The sequence below is a fragment of the Corylus avellana genome, chromosome 5, assembly GCF_965113065.1.
Source record: "Corylus avellana chromosome 5, dhCorAvel1.hap1.2, whole genome shotgun sequence".
Lineage (NCBI taxonomy): Eukaryota > Viridiplantae > Streptophyta > Magnoliopsida > Fagales > Betulaceae > Corylus > Corylus avellana.
This window is the reverse complement of record NC_142494.1, coordinates 27,741,694-27,756,514: the sequence shown is the minus strand read 5'-3', so window position 1 is coordinate 27,756,514 and position 14,821 is coordinate 27,741,694. Positions and strand designations below refer to the sequence as shown.

The 14,821-nt window shown below is 39.4% G+C and overlaps 3 protein-coding genes across 3 annotated transcripts; 1 reads left to right on the top strand and 2 right to left on the bottom strand.

The window, feature by feature from the left end:
* Positions 1–418: 418 nt before the first annotated feature.
* Positions 419–4,960, bottom strand: LOC132182741 (cyclin-dependent kinase C-2 C). Its single transcript, XM_059596071.2, has 9 exons — positions 4,039–4,960; positions 3,489–3,773; positions 3,029–3,346; positions 2,358–2,585; positions 2,102–2,199; positions 1,867–1,975; positions 1,273–1,779; positions 1,047–1,176; positions 419–887 (listed from the first exon to the last, which is right to left on the bottom strand). Exons 1-9 carry the CDS (start codon positions 4,477–4,479, stop codon positions 883–885), a joined length of 2,121 nt encoding a protein of 706 aa, XP_059452054.2. The 5' UTR covers positions 4,480–4,960; the 3' UTR covers positions 419–882.
* A 1,074-nt stretch (positions 4,961–6,034) lies between these two features.
* Positions 6,035–11,512, bottom strand: LOC132180752 (putative WRKY transcription factor 4). The gene is made up of 4 exons (XM_059593683.2): positions 10,559–11,512; positions 7,619–8,340; positions 7,371–7,529; positions 6,035–6,753 (listed from the first exon to the last, which is right to left on the bottom strand). Exons 1-4 carry the CDS (start codon positions 10,973–10,975, stop codon positions 6,483–6,485), a joined length of 1,569 nt encoding a protein of 522 aa, XP_059449666.2. The 5' UTR covers positions 10,976–11,512; the 3' UTR covers positions 6,035–6,482.
* A 1,818-nt stretch (positions 11,513–13,330) lies between these two features.
* UREF (urease accessory protein F) lies at positions 13,331–14,818 on the top strand. Its single transcript, XM_059596042.2, has 2 exons — positions 13,331–13,501; positions 13,941–14,818. Exon 2 carries the CDS (start codon positions 13,960–13,962, stop codon positions 14,689–14,691), a length of 732 nt encoding a protein of 243 aa, XP_059452025.2. The 5' UTR covers positions 13,331–13,501; positions 13,941–13,959; the 3' UTR covers positions 14,692–14,818.
* The last annotated feature ends 3 nt before the right edge of the window (positions 14,819–14,821 follow it).

Genomic DNA, 14,821 nt, shown 5'->3' with positions numbered 1-14,821 from the left:
TTTTTAAAAACAAGGGTAAATATATGAAATAGTAGTGAGAGTGTGATTTATAGCATTTATCTTGTTGTTTAACTTGTTTTTAGGTGGTTGAAGTGTCAATTGGTAGTTGTTTGATGATGGAAGATAACAGTGTGAGATGGTCAGCATAGGCCACAATTATTTAATGGGCTAAACGGCCCAAAAACACCCAAACAAAATGTTACAAATGTTTAGACAAACGATGTGATGGGCCCATAGGCCCCAAACTATCGATGAACAAAAAGGGAAAGGGGACACATAGGTAAATACGGTACAAGATCCAGACAGGAAGGGAAATAAGACTAGGGTTTCAGACTTTTCTCTCGAGTATAAATAAATAAGAGGGGGCAGCCGAAAAACGATGAACGCCTGAGGCCGAGCGCTTCCCTCTTGAGGTAGGGGTGGCGTGGTATTCCACGGGAGAGGTTAAATCGTGGCGCACGATAGTGCGATAGGCGCACATTAGCAAACTGGGGGCTGCCATGACCGCTCTGCTGCTCTAGCTTTCTGCAGTCAGAGCGAGGGATTGCCCTACATTTCGTTCTCTTTTTAACAATTTTTTCCTTGATTCAATCGATTTGATTTATTTGGTTTTAATTATTGGTTGAAATAAGAGTGTTTGATGAGAGAAAGAGTATATGCAGTTGAAAAATAAGTGAATTATCTAAGTGATGAATCATCATATTGTTGTGTAGGTTCGTATGAACATTGTGCTCTTCTTTTATAATACAAATGAAACGAGAACACCCCAAACCCTGTCAGCAAGATGAAGTTGTTAATGGTAGTGTCGATGAGTTGAGTCCGGCAATGGCTATGAAGTCCAGACAATCATTCTCCTCTTTTAATCCTACAAACCTTCCATCATCAATCTGTAAAAAACACAAGTTTTAAACTAAATTATATATATATATAATTTTGGAGTGTGTTTTTAACAAATTACGTGTGTTTTCAAATTGAGTGCAAACCCAAATGGACTATTTATTTAATTTGATAAGAAATAAGAAATTTAATAAATATTCTTTTAGTACCTCTTTCAAACCTTGATCTGCGAATTGCTCGACGAATATGACCTTCATTCTTATGCAGGAGTTCATCAAATTTATTTGGTTGGGATAGCAAGGGTCCCGAGAATTCAATGTGCTGTCCTCTGCTTCCACCCTAATGAATTGTTAGAAGAGCAGTGAGATTCAATCCAAAACATGAAGAAAAAATTAACAAACATGATAGAAAACATGTCTGGTTAAGACCAAGTACAGCATTTGGTTTTGGGCTCAATGCATCTGTTTCATCTTTTTGACTAGATGCCGGTGACATGTCAGGAGAATGGTATGTCACAGATGAACCGAAAGAATCTGGCCGATGAAGGCGGCGTTGCTGCTTCTTCATTGCGTGCTTGGCGCTCTCAACGGAGTTGGCAACAGCCCTGCATAAAAGATGATTCTCTTTTTTGGTTGTGTAAGATGATTTTGCAAAGGATGGATCTAATGCACTAATTTTGCTTTTTGATCCATCTGATATTGTGGAAACAACATCCTCTTTTCGCCTTTTTGCCCACGTAAACCCGCTTGATGCTGCGACTTCTGCTGGGCCTGAATACCCACTGTCCACTTGAGATGGATTCATCACTCGGGAAGTCTCTGACATTGTATCAAGTGATGGCTTTAGTGTCTCTCCACGCACAAAAACACTACTTCTTCGTTTGGGAATATGTGCATCACTGACATTGTTTCTATGAGCAAGTTGGGTATGATCCTGTGTTTCCTGCATAATAAAAGACCACCAAAAATGGTTAAAGAAACTAGCTTTCTTCCTTCAACTACACACCCACGTAGAGAAAGAGAGAGAGACCTCTTTTGATGCTAATTTACTGCTACTGTTTGCTTCCTGTAAAGTTTTACGGACTCTTCTAGGCTTTCTTGAAGGTGCAGGCTCTCGCAATCTAGCACCAGCCTTTTTCCTGGTAAGTACAATGGCTATTCAGCAAATAATGTTTGAATTGTAGATGTTTAAGTATAGATTCAAACTAGTCTTCAAATTTGACTCAAAACGAAAGAAACCAATTGAGCAGTCTACAAAATTTCACCTTCGGCCATCGTCACGAATCTTAGCATCAATTTCCTTGCTAGGGGAATACTTTGGCAAGCTTGATGGCTCACATGCAAAGGGCTTTGTGTTGAAATACTGAAAAACAGAAGCATCAAATCAGAAAGCCGAAAAACAGTACGGGTTTAATCTGCAATAAGCATGCACCACAGATAATATGATAAAAATGTGGTTGAATTACAACGATCGCTTTGAAAAAGATCTTCAAACAGATTGAACTTTTTAATCAGAGTTACCTCAGACATGAGGGCAGAGGATGCAGTCCCACGCTTTTGAGGTTCTATGGAAAGTAAATTTTCTATTAGTTTCACAGCAGTTGTTGGGAAATCTTTACACTTCTCCGAAAGACAACTTTCATAATTATGCAGCGGTTTAAACATGGCTGCTTGAGGAAGTTTAGACTTTTTCCAGAACTCATCAGGTGGAGAACCAATAAGCTTGAAAATTTTGTGTAATTGTTCAACCTGCAGATCGCAGAAGAATACTCATCAAACTAACTCCTATATATAAGCCAATCAAGCAAATAAGTGAACTAATTGCAATTCTTATGGACTCTTTATTCCTCTACAATGTTTAAAAATCTATGTCTTGGGATAATGTCTCTTTAGCCAAGAATTTTGTTGTCAATTTCACTGCAAGATAAGTACATAGGCATCTTGAACTTTTATATAAAAAATGGAAAAGTTTCAAGCATTGAAGTTTACCAAGTAAAATGGGTATCAAGAATTGTATAAAGACAAAGTGTTCAAGGGACCAGGAAAATTGATATAAAGGGTAAATGAAGAAACAAAATTCTCTTCTACTCTTCTACTTTTCATCAAAATCCCTATCTGGCCATGAGCTATAATCCAAAAACAGGTAAAAACCATGTGGCTATGGAATAAGTGCTTTTGATTAGTGTTATCACCTCAGTTCTCCCTTTAAGCAGAGGCTTCCGTATGATAAGTTCTGCAAATACACAGCCCACACTCCAGAGATCCACCGATACTCCATAATTCGTTGACCCCATTAAAAGCTCAGGAGGACGATACCATAAAGTAACCACACGACTGGTCAGCGGGTGCTTGCTCTTTAGGCTAACGACATTTGCCAATCCAAAATCCCCCAGTTTCAGAATCCCATCATTGTTTACCAAAATGTTGGATGTTTTAACGTCTCGATGCATTATACCTCGCATGTGGCAGTGCTCAATTCCACACAATAGCTGTGTCATATAACACTTGATCTACAGAAAAGTCAACCTAAGTTTTTATCTTCCAAAGCACGAAAAAAAGAAACAGAACATTGTTACAGCCTTTTAAGTCATACAATGAGATAATGTCTTGATGATGATGATCATATCACAAATCTATCAAGTGTTGACAAACCTGTGATTCAGTAAATTTGACATCAGGGCTGGATACCAGTCCAGCAAGATCATGTTCCATGTATTCAAACACAAGGTATATGCTACTTGATAACCGAGAAGTAATAAGCCCCTCCAATTTCATGATGTTTGGATGGTCCAGTCTGCGGAGAATCATTATTTCTCGTGCCATAAACCTTATACTCTCTGGCTGAAAATTGTCAATTCGCACCTTCTTCAGAGCAACCATCCTCCCACTTTCAACTTGGCGCGCTCGAAACACGCTGCTATATGTACCTTGTCCAATCTACATGCATGGAAGCAATTGGAAAAAATAAATCTTTTAAAAAGAGAAGGAAAAACTATGAAGATTGATCATTAGATGTGTGTCAAAAGGCAATACAAGGTGACATTACACTGAATTACATTTGAACACAAAGCTCCCTGCAAGATTTTAAGCCTAGATGTTATTGGATATCTGTAAATTTAATTTAATTTAATTTTATAATTATATAAGCTCAAAGTTTGTGGAGCAAACGAAACGAGCAAGGTTTGAAATGAATGATCCATACCTTCTCCAATTTCTCAAAAGAATCAGCCCTGAGAGGGATCCAACCATTGATGGCCTCGGCGGCGGCAGCGCTGAGCCAAGTGGGCCACCCGGCGGCGGCTTGCTCGGCCTGCACGTGCCTGTGAGGGAAGCCGAGCTTGAAGCTGAAGGAACCCTTGGAATGCGGGCGAGAGGTATCCTTCTTCGACTTTTTGACATCGCGGCTCCGATCCTCTGATCCCTCCTCTTTCCTACTCTTACCTCTATCCAACTCCAACGCCCCAGAATGGTACCTCCTCTGCGAGCGTGAGTTCACCACAGCCACGGCCGCGCCATTGTTGTTGTTGTAGTTGCTGTTGTTGTTGGTGTTGAGGAACGTGTGATCGGAAACAGGGGAGGAGCCCGCCGCAGCATTAGAGTTGGCAGCTTCCCGGACCGCCTTCTTCGAGCTAATGCAACCCATTTAGGCATGGGAGAATTCGGGTCGACCCAGATCGGGAAATGGGGCCCAGATTCCCTCACACCACCTTAAGAAAAGGATTGCATGGTGGGCATGTATGTGTGTCCCTCCTTGTGAGAGAGAAATGGGATGTTTCCTTAAGCTCCCTGGGAGACACAGGATCAAGAAAGTCCTTTTGATGAATGGCTGTTTTTGGCTGGGTGCTCTCGTTTCTCTGCTGGGTCTCTGCGAGATCTGCGGGGGAGGGGTGGTTTTTCTGGGACAAATGGTCCGAAAGGAAAGGAAAGGAAGTGAGAGAGACAGAGACGCAGAGAGAAACAGGGATTCGTGGGTCCAAATGGGTACATCCTTTTGGTTGTCTCTGACTCTGTCTGTGTGCTTTCTTGGAATTGCAAAAGGGGGGAAAAAGGTGAAATGTAACCGTTTTGAAGTTCTGGTTGGAGAGAGAGAGAAACGGATAGGGTGGCGGGTGGTGTGGTGTGGTGGTTGCAAGCCTAACTGCCCAACAGCTCTGCCTCTACTGCAAGATATCATGGAGAAGCTGGATTAGATACTTAATTACTTGTTAATTTGCTTACTTTTATTTATTTATTTATTTTTTATATTTTTTTTATTAGGGAAGTGTTCTTGGCCTTGGATATCATACTTTATATCACAACCTCACCTGATATTATTATTCTCTCAAATTTGGTATTTTATCACCTAAAATTCTTATCATAAGGAAGAAGTAAGAACATTAAAAAAAAAAGTTGTGATGAGTGGATAATGCACAAATTTTGATTAGAAATTCTAAAATTAGCTTCTTCTAATAAGCATTTGCTAAAATAAATGACACCCTTACACACATGACTGAATTATCTTTTTTTTTTGTTCCGTCGATTTGCTACAGCGGGCACCAGATTTCTTTTGATTTTTTTTTTGTTTTATCATTTTAAAATAAAAAACATTAATAAATATTTACAAAACACTTAAAATTAATATTTATGTCGCATCACAAAAAATAAAAATAAACATCTTCTAAAAGGCATTAACAAATGGAGACAGACTCCATTCTAAAAAGTAGAAATGTTTGTTAATGTCTTTTTTAAAGTGTTTTTTTGTTTTTACTTTGAAAAACAAAATCATTAAACATGTTTTTCGGCCTCAAAATGACAACAATAAAAAAAAAATTTTAAAAAAAATGTGACAATTAATATGTTTTCTTCATTGACCCAAATCGGCAAATGTCCAGCTCTTAAACGTTGTCTTTTTATTATTATTATTATTTTGAATAGAAAAACAAAAAAACGTTGTCTTTTTTCAATTGAAAAGTATGGCACAGGTTTATGAAGCACAACTGACGAAAAAGATTAGCAATGTGTATGCTCATATTAGGCAGTGTCAATTCAATCTAGTGACAACACGAAGATTCTGCACAAGACTCAAACCTGTGGTTCCTTTTAAATTAAAAAGGTTCTAAAACCTGTGGTTTTAAATTAGAAAGGTTTTAAATTCTGCACAAGACTCAAACCTGTGGTTCCTTTTAAATTAAAATGGTGCAACATGTACTTAAAAAAAAAAAAAAAAATACAACATTAATTATGTATACCAAATTACATAACAAAGTTTGTCGGTAAACATACATATATAAGTATGGCTCTTTTGCTTTTCACTCTAATTGCCAATTACACCACAGCCCCTATAACAAAATTACAGTACTGGGAACAAAGGAACTTAAGTCTTAAGCTACACCCATATGTGAGTTATAGTCATTCTCCTATTTTAAGTGTGACAAAATCATGTAGGAGACCAAATCTGAATTTAAATGTACAAAAGCAGGCGGCTGTATAAGCAAAAGCATCATTATCATCATCAACAAAATCATACATGCAGCAACTATTTCCACTGAGCAAAAGTAAACCTTTCATGTGATTTCTTTATTCTACACTTGTTCATTTTGTGCCAGGTTAGTCCGCCGGAATCAACCGCTCACCTGGTGGTTGCATGAGAGATGTCAACAGGGCACTTTACACTGTGATTTGCTCTTCCTTTAGCTGTAGAAGTACTGGTCTTTGGTCATTATTTCCATAATCCATCTCTTTAAGGAGTGGATGTTTCTCAGCCACCACCTTTTGTGGTGCAATTCTATTGCCCATGTTGTGGCTGCTGTTTCTAGCTGCTGGGACATCGTGATTGTGCTTTCCCTCGTACGTAGTTATGACGGCTTTGGCGTCTGTCGAAGCTCTCTCAACATGCTTACGGACATTGCATCCCGCATTTGTGCATTTGTAATAGCTCCTGTTAACAGATATTGAGGTATCAATATGATTCTTGCAGAAAAATGAATATCATATATGGTTTAAGTGCCAACAAATTGAAACAACAACAAGCTAAGGAGAAAGTCAAGATCAAAATTGTAAGCAATAAAACCAACAGACTCCAGCAGTTATTTGATTGACAAACATAGGAGACAAAATAAGTCCATTCAAGTCACCACTGATTATATAATATACAATGGGTGGGACAAGATTGCAAAATCAGAAACTAACCTTGGCTTATCCTAATGATCGCATCAACTAAATGGGGAGAAACCCATTCTATGGCATATAAACATGAAGACAAAATTGACACGTATCCGGTATCCCAGACATGACAGCACTGAAAACCTGGGAGAAATTGAAGCGACAAGGAAAAAAACATCTGATCTAGAGCTTCATCTTAGAGGCAACTTATTTATTCAAGAATATTTTATAGTCAATTAACTGGGGCCATAGTTGATGCAACTCTGTTGCTCAATTTATGTGATTTTTACAATTCCGTGTCATATATATCGCTTTTGAAATATTCTTAGGGTCCACTTGCACCAAACAATCATTGGGACAAAACACAAATAGAAATATTGATGAAGTTACCACCTTGGATGGGGATTGCCTTTGACCACCTTCTGCCCATACTTGCGCCATCGGTAGCCATCATCTAAAAGATCAACTTCACTTCTTGTTTGCACGATGATTTTTGATTCTGTTACAGTCTTGTGTGACAAAGTTACAACTGATGTCGCAGCATCTGCGATCCTGCACTCCAAGGCAATGATTTTCAAAATTAAAAAGAAAAAAAAGGAAGTAAAAGGATGATTAAGTACAATAGTTAGTTGGGAGCTAGCCTTCTCTTTGGATTTGGCTCATCACCATCCCCCTCTCCTCTTGTTTCTACACCGCCGTCTTCCTCACTGTCACTTGATCCAGGTAATTGACTGGGTGCAGCTTGACTAGATTCCTGATCCCCGTCAGGAACTGAATAAACAGGTACCATCTCACTTGAGTTGTTCCAATTTCCAGTCTGACTTTGCAAACCCAGATCTGGCTTAGCTAGAGAATTTATATTTCCATTTATATCACTACCTTCTTTTGCACGCCTATTGGGTTGAGGCGGTTCATGATTATGCTGGCCTTTGTAGATAATTTCAGTTATTTGGCCATCCAGAGAACGCTCAACCTTTTTTTTGACAGGGCAACTCTGATGTGTACATTTATAATAGCTACGTGGATACTCACTGCCTTTAACCTGCTTCTGCCCATACTTACGCCAGTTGAAGCCATCATCAGCAGGCTTATCAATTGCAGCGGAAGGAAGTTGGTATTTCCTATCAGCATGAGAGGCTTCTGATGATTCCATCATGGAACTTCTGGGGTCCGATGTTGAGGGTGCCGTCTGCTGTTGTGAAGCTCCAGTTAGAATATAGGGTGGATTATGTGTCAAGGACTCTGTAGGAGCTGCTACTGAAGAAGGTTGATATTCAGTTTGCATGTGAATATGAGATTGGGCTAGTGCAGCTTGAGCTGTAACCTGCGCCAAGGCTTGCTGGTGGGACATTCCAAAGGGGCTCTGCGTGGATTTTGGATAACAAAATTATAAATACCCCTACAAAAATAAGCCACTACCTCCAAGAAAATTAGATGGCATTGTTACGGTAGATAATGAGGTGCCAAGCACCATCACCGACGCAAGCTGCCTAGGCAGGCATATATATTGCTGCTTATTGTATCCACTTCGATGGCCTAGATGGGCCGGTACTCTTGTTCTAAACTACAAGATTTCTGCTAAATCTGCAAAGTTCTCACTTCTCAACAAAATATACAAGTTGTCAAGAAGGAAATACAGACCTAATGAGACTTCAATTTTCAACAACCCAACTGTTAAAGCACTAAAATATCCTTCACTTACCACAGTATACCACATTGTTCTATGATAGTACAATCTACTCTATAATATATCTTATTGTAATACAAATATAGAATCAAGTAAAAACAATCAAAATGCAGCCTTATTGGGTATTTCCTATAATAGACATAGGCCTCTTAAGCTGAACCAGTTAAATTTCTTGTGTCATTTTCTCTCTCTACAATTTCTCTTCATTTTATTTTATTTCATACTTTATCATGTTATTAGAGCTACTTTTTTTGGCCTTCTATCTCTTCTACTTTTCTACCACATGCTTCATGTGCTGCCAACAATCCGCTGCCAAAAATTTTTCTTTTTCATCAACTAACACCTAAAACTACCTAAGAAATAGCTGTTCTACCCAACCATGGGATCCACTGCCAAAAATTTCTCTCATGCGCCCTTGATGTACAACCCACACTCCCACGCGCCACCTCCGAATCTGATCCTCTACAGCTGTTTTTACCATCAACTGACCTCGTCAATGGGCTCAAAGGATGTCAATCTAGATCCTTTGAGACCCTCACATACCTCAAACAACCACACACTCCTACACAAAATAAGACCTGCACACATCACATGCAGGCACGCACCCATGCATCTCGAAATATGATGCACTTTATGTTCTTGTGTTGCACACTCCAAGTCAAACAGATTCAAACCATTTTCCAAGGTGGCATCTTATTCAAACCCAGCTCAAGTCGTGAGATCCAACTCACACCAAAGCGTCTTAACCCAGTGCACTTGACCCAACTTGATTCATTCCAATTGGATTCAATCCAGCCCACTTAAACCCGTCCTTATTTTACCATGAGCCACCTACCGCAGATCGGTTGACCCGCTGACTGAGATCAGAATCCAGCTACATCTGGATCCATGCACTTCACCCATCCATAACACATTGGATCCACCTCCGGCCCTACCAAACCCAAATCTGGCAAAGAAAAATGCCACGCACAAAAAAAAGCATCAAAACCCCCTTAAAAACCCAACAAACCCAAAAAAATTAATGTTCTTGCTCTTCTTGCCCATTGCAGCAATTCAGACCTCCTCTCAAGCAACCAACACCAAATCCGGGATCAGTGGTTGCCAGGTATCTATCACCCACCAACATGCATATCTGCACGCGCTGCCTTTGATAGGAGTTTACACAAACTATCACGCACGGTACACCGGCGTCCTTACCCTGCATGCACCAAGTCCATGATGCGCCGTCATCCATAGGCACCTCACAATCACATCTTTCCATGATTTGAGCTGGGACAAATTCAAACCTGTTTCATAAGCAACCCATCATGAACTTTGCCTAGCACTCAGATTTCGCCCATGCCAACTCACATCGACCTAGGCCAGTTATTTTCAAGGATTCCACCCAATCCTTTGACTTCCAAACTCAAGCTTCTACCTTGAGTTTTGAGGAGATGTTATTAAAATATTTTTCACCAAATGGAATCTGGTCGATGTCCTTTGCATTGCTGGTAAGCAAGATTTGAACTTAAAATCTATCCAAAACCCATCCCATCCCTTTACCACTGAAGCGTCAACTTAGATTTCCTGTAGTTTCAAAATGAATCTATTTCCAGTTACAACTCCAAGCCCTCACTGCGTTATTCAGAATCTTAAGTCCAAAACCTCGGTAAACTACATTTAATGTAAGCCAATTCTTGACCTGACAAACACCACTGCATTCCTCAATGACACCACCGCCTGCCACCCATATCTTATCCTTAGCTCTCAGCCTCAACACGATACTCTAAATAAAACAAGCACTATGCAACTCCATAAAATCAATTTTTTAGTTTCAGAAATTATCAAAAGTAGAACAGAATTAACCAAAAAAAGAACAAACCCATCACAAATTCACGAGAATTGGATCAATTACCTGCGGCGGAAAGAACCCAGGCGAGTTGAGCAAGCCAGAGGGGCTCAACCCAGGTGGAATTGTAAACAATGGTGACCGAGCAACCATCAAATTCATGGGCCTGCCCTGCTTAAACCCAGAACCCGTATCGGAACCCTGTTCCGCGGAAGAACTGTCGGTGGAATTGTCGGCAAAGAAGCTAGGCCTGGCGAGCGGGGAGGCCATGGCTCCGGCGAGTAGCTGAGAGAAGGACCGGCAATCTCCGTCCGCGTAGCCGTCGGAGAAGAAGCTGGACACCAGAGTCATGGGTCCCGGGCTCGCTCCGGCCCCACCCGTGAAGAAGGTCTCCATGGATGGACGCGGTGGTAGCGTTATCGTAGGACGCGCTGGTGCTGGCGCCGGCGCCGAAACTCTCCCATAATCGTCCTTCTTCGCCATACCCTCTTATCTCTCTCTCTCTCTGTATAACTGTCTCTCGCTATCAAATTGTCTTTATGCCACCCCGTCCAATCATCTCTCTCCCCCCTTCAAGCCTCTCTTTACCCCTCTCTTTTCTCTCTCTCTCTCTCTCTCTGTGAAACTGCAACAACTAATTGTTTTTTCTACTGGGCTTTGGTGAGAAATGGGGTATTGGTAATGATGGTTGCCTTTGTTGTTTCGTGCTATCTTCAAATTTCATGCCCAGTGGAAAGTCCACGCAGCAGAACCGGAAAGTGACATTTTTTCCCCTTATTTCTTGGTTTTAATCTTCACCCACATCGAACTTCTGGTTGAAAATTAAAACCCAAAAAGAATCCGAAATCCAGGATGTAACGTACAATAAAATCTCCCTCCATACTCAACCCATATGACATGCGGCCATGTTTGCGACTTTTCCATTGACTTCCTTGCCCAACAAGACCGTCACTCTTCACAAATTGGACAACATTTTCATACCAGACACACTTCCTTTATGGTCTTAAACTACTCCATCCCACGAACCTTCATCATTTTTTTCGTGTCTTTTTTTCTTTCTTGTCTGTTCTACAAATTATCAATCAAAAATGCCTACTTTTTTATTTTATTTTATTACAATTCTCTTTCAAAAACATTATAAATATCAGTCATGTACGACATTAATTTGCAAATGAATCATAATTAATTTCAACCAAGTTGAAGCAATGTTTGTGGTTTACTCTAATATCTTTGTGACTTGCACATAACATATATTTATTTTTGATTCAATGGCAAGGAATAGAGAATGACATTAAGGTGCGTTGATGAACAACTTGAAGGAATATAGGGTAGTTGATCCTAATACATACAATAAATCATAAATATGTTGTATTTTTTTTTGGATAAATTATCAAAAATATAATATAAAAAGTATATTTTGCACTATAACTTAAGAGAAATGATAAAGTCACGATTTTCTAGCACAACTTTAGTCAAACTTTTCTCTTACGTGGTCATTTAAAAAAAAAAAAAATTAAGTAATAACATCCTATGTGGTCATCTTTTTATTTGGTATTTAAAAAAAAAAAATTGTCTAATGAGTGACCACATTTGATGACATTGCTTAAAAAAAAATTATTTTTTATTTTGTTTGTAAAAATAAAAATAAAAAATAAAATAAAAGTTAAGTCAAAATTGTACCATTATTATTTCTCTGTTTTAATCATGATGTCTAAAGAGACTAAAAAAAAAGGGGGGGGGGGGGGGGGGTACTATATATATATATATATATATGTTTTTTGATTAGAAAAAAAATATATACAATATGTTTTTTTAGGTGCTGAAAAAATATCTTAGCACTCAATGTCTGAACCCACTAGGATTTGGAAGAAATAAATATAGGCAAGTTGCAAGCAAGAGGCGTGGTTGTTGGCAAAATTGGCGACAGACTGGAAAGTACGTGGAGGCACTGAAGAGATCAGAGAGCTGCGTGTACAAACAAGGAACCACAAAAGGAGAGGATTGGAAGTATATATAATAATTAATAATTAACAAATAAAAGAAAAAGGGCCCATGTGGACCATAAAAATGGTGGCGTGTACGTTGCATCAGAAGAGAGTCATTAACTGAAATTTGGTTGGGTCATCCATCACCGGCCCACAATCTAATCACACCTCTACGCTTCTACTTATCCACTATGCCTAAAAGTATTATCACGTGTGAAGACCTTGACCTTTTTTTCGGACCAATACAAGAATTTTTTACACACACCAATATTATTATTATTATTATTATTATTATTATATAGGTGTTCTAGAAAATGTGATATATATAAAATATTTATTTTTAAAAAAAAAAAGTGATTTGGGTAAAGTATCGATAGCTATAACTATTTACTTTTTTTTTAAAGTATATGCTTCTTGATCTTTATTTTAATTATTAATTTTAATTATTTCATTTAAATATTCTTTCTTTTTTTTCACTTTTATTATTTTAAAAATGGAGAGAATCATAGTACACTCTCTAAATCTTTCTAGATACCTAAGTCATGGCCAGCTCTAATATCTCTAAAGCTTTCTAGATACCTAAGTCATGGCCAGCTCTAATAATTTTGACTGATTCCAGTGTTAATTAGGTAAGGGTCATCCTTAAAACAGCCTCACTAAGTGTCCTCTCACGTTGGGTCTTCTAATGGGCTACTTGCACAACCCAAAAAGGGTATGGCCTTTCTAGGGGTTATAGGCTTTTTCTAATGGACCTGGTTTTGGCCCAATAAGTGGACCTTATGGGCCTTAAATCAGATCAACAAGTGTTAGAAGGAAAATTTTGTCTTTTTCATTGATGGGTGCTTTAGTAAATATGTCGAGCATCTCTCTTGTTCTCTCCTCTGAGACTCTCTTCGCACTCTCCCTCTGTACACAAACAAGGCCATCGAGCACCTCACCACCGCTAATCCGTGCGCCTCCTCAGCTCCGTCGCCCGCTCCTCCGTCCGACCGCACCCGCGACATCGACAGGGAGTTCGAGATCGGTTTGTTCTCTCTCCTATGTTATTTTGTGTCATTTTTCGTTTTTGGTTTCATGGTCATTTTGTGTAGAAGAAGAGTAAACCACTGATTTTTGGGTAAGTTCTTGTTGTGGGTTTGCGTCAAACTGCCTTTTAGTCTGTTGGGTCTTCGTGTAAATTTCTCTCGTGGGTGTGTTTCATGCTATTGCTATTGACTGTGTGAATCTTGTCATTAACGAATGGTCATAACAGATCCAACTCCTTCCTTTCCCCTCCTTTGGGTTGAGAGGCTAATTGGGAAAAACTTGGGTATTGTTTTTTACTTGCATTTGAACTGCATATATATGAGTTTGCTTGTGCCGTTTTACTAAACGAAGAAAAATGTGTTAAGTGTGAGATGGGTTATCTGCGTGCTTACTTTTATGGACAATTGTTTATGATATTATTATTTGTCAATCTCCAGAGTACCTGCTTTCTTTCCAATGGAGGATGGGATGGAAGTAAATAAAAAGAGTAAGAAAGCTACTCCTGCAGAGTCTAATTTACAGTGGAGTCAGTGGCAATTGCTCGATTCCATCCTCCCTACCGGTGGGTTCGCTCATTCTTTTGGTCTTGAGGCTGCAATGCAAGCCCGCTTAGTATCAGGTCCTGAGGATCTTCAAACTTTTGTGATCCATGTGTTAGAGAATACCGGAAGCTTACTCCTTCCTTTTGTTTATTCTGCAACCATGTCACCTGATTTGGAAACCTGGTATAAACTTGACACAACATTAAATGCAATGCTAACTAATGAAGTGGGTCGAAAGGCATCAATTGCACAAGGATCAGCACTTATGAGGGTAGCTGCCGCTGTCTTTTCAGAAATCCCAGCTCTTAAATCCATGAGAGATGCCTCTCACGGTTCTGGGGTTGTTTCTTTCCACCATGCTCCTATATATGGGCTCATATGTGGACTTCTTGGGTTGGATGGCACAGCTTCTCAGAGAGCTTACTTGTTTATTACGATGAGAGATGTTGTTTCTGCTGCAACAAGGCTGAATTTGGTAGGACCTCTAGGTGCAGCTGTATTGCAGCATCGGATTGCTTTTCTTGCTGAAGCTATCCTAAAGAAGTGGGCGGACCGTACTGTTGAGGAAGCATGCCAAACCAGCCCTTTGCTTGATACCGTGCAGGGCTGCCATGGTTACTTGTTTTCTAGACTGTTCTGCTCTTGAGAGCACAAACAATTGCATCAGCATGTTGCCTTTCTTGTTCTGTACTGATGCTAGAACCTGTGTCAACTTCTTTGATTTTGTGCAAGCCATGAAAATTAAATTTTTTTTCTTTCTATATTCTGGTCAAGGT

Bases quoted from the DNA above. Each gene is read 5' to 3' on its own strand.
- LOC132182741 (XM_059596071.2), bottom strand. From the start codon at position 4,479: ATGGGTTGCATTAGCTCGAAGAAGGCGGTCCGGGAAGCTGCCAACTCT. The intron at 2,200-2,357 runs GTAACTCTGATT...TCTGTTTTTCAG, and splicing joins CCTCTGCCCTCATGTCTGAG to TATTTCAACACAAAGCCCTT. The intron at 1,976-2,101 runs GTGAAATTTTGT...TGTACTTACCAG, and splicing joins ATTCGTGACGATGGCCGAAG to GAAAAAGGCTGGTGCTAGAT.
- LOC132180752 (XM_059593683.2), bottom strand. From the start codon at position 10,975: ATGGCGAAGAAGGACGATTATGGGAGAGTTTCGGCGCCGGCGCCAGCA. The intron at 7,530-7,618 runs GCTAGCTCCCAA...CTTGGAGTGCAG, and splicing joins GAGCCAAATCCAAAGAGAAG to GATCGCAGATGCTGCGACAT. The intron at 6,754-7,370 runs GTGGTAACTTCA...ATCTGTTAACAG, and splicing joins AAAGGCAATCCCCATCCAAG to GAGCTATTACAAATGCACAA.
- UREF (XM_059596042.2), top strand. From the start codon at position 13,960: ATGGAGGATGGGATGGAAGTAAATAAAAAGAGTAAGAAAGCTACTCCT.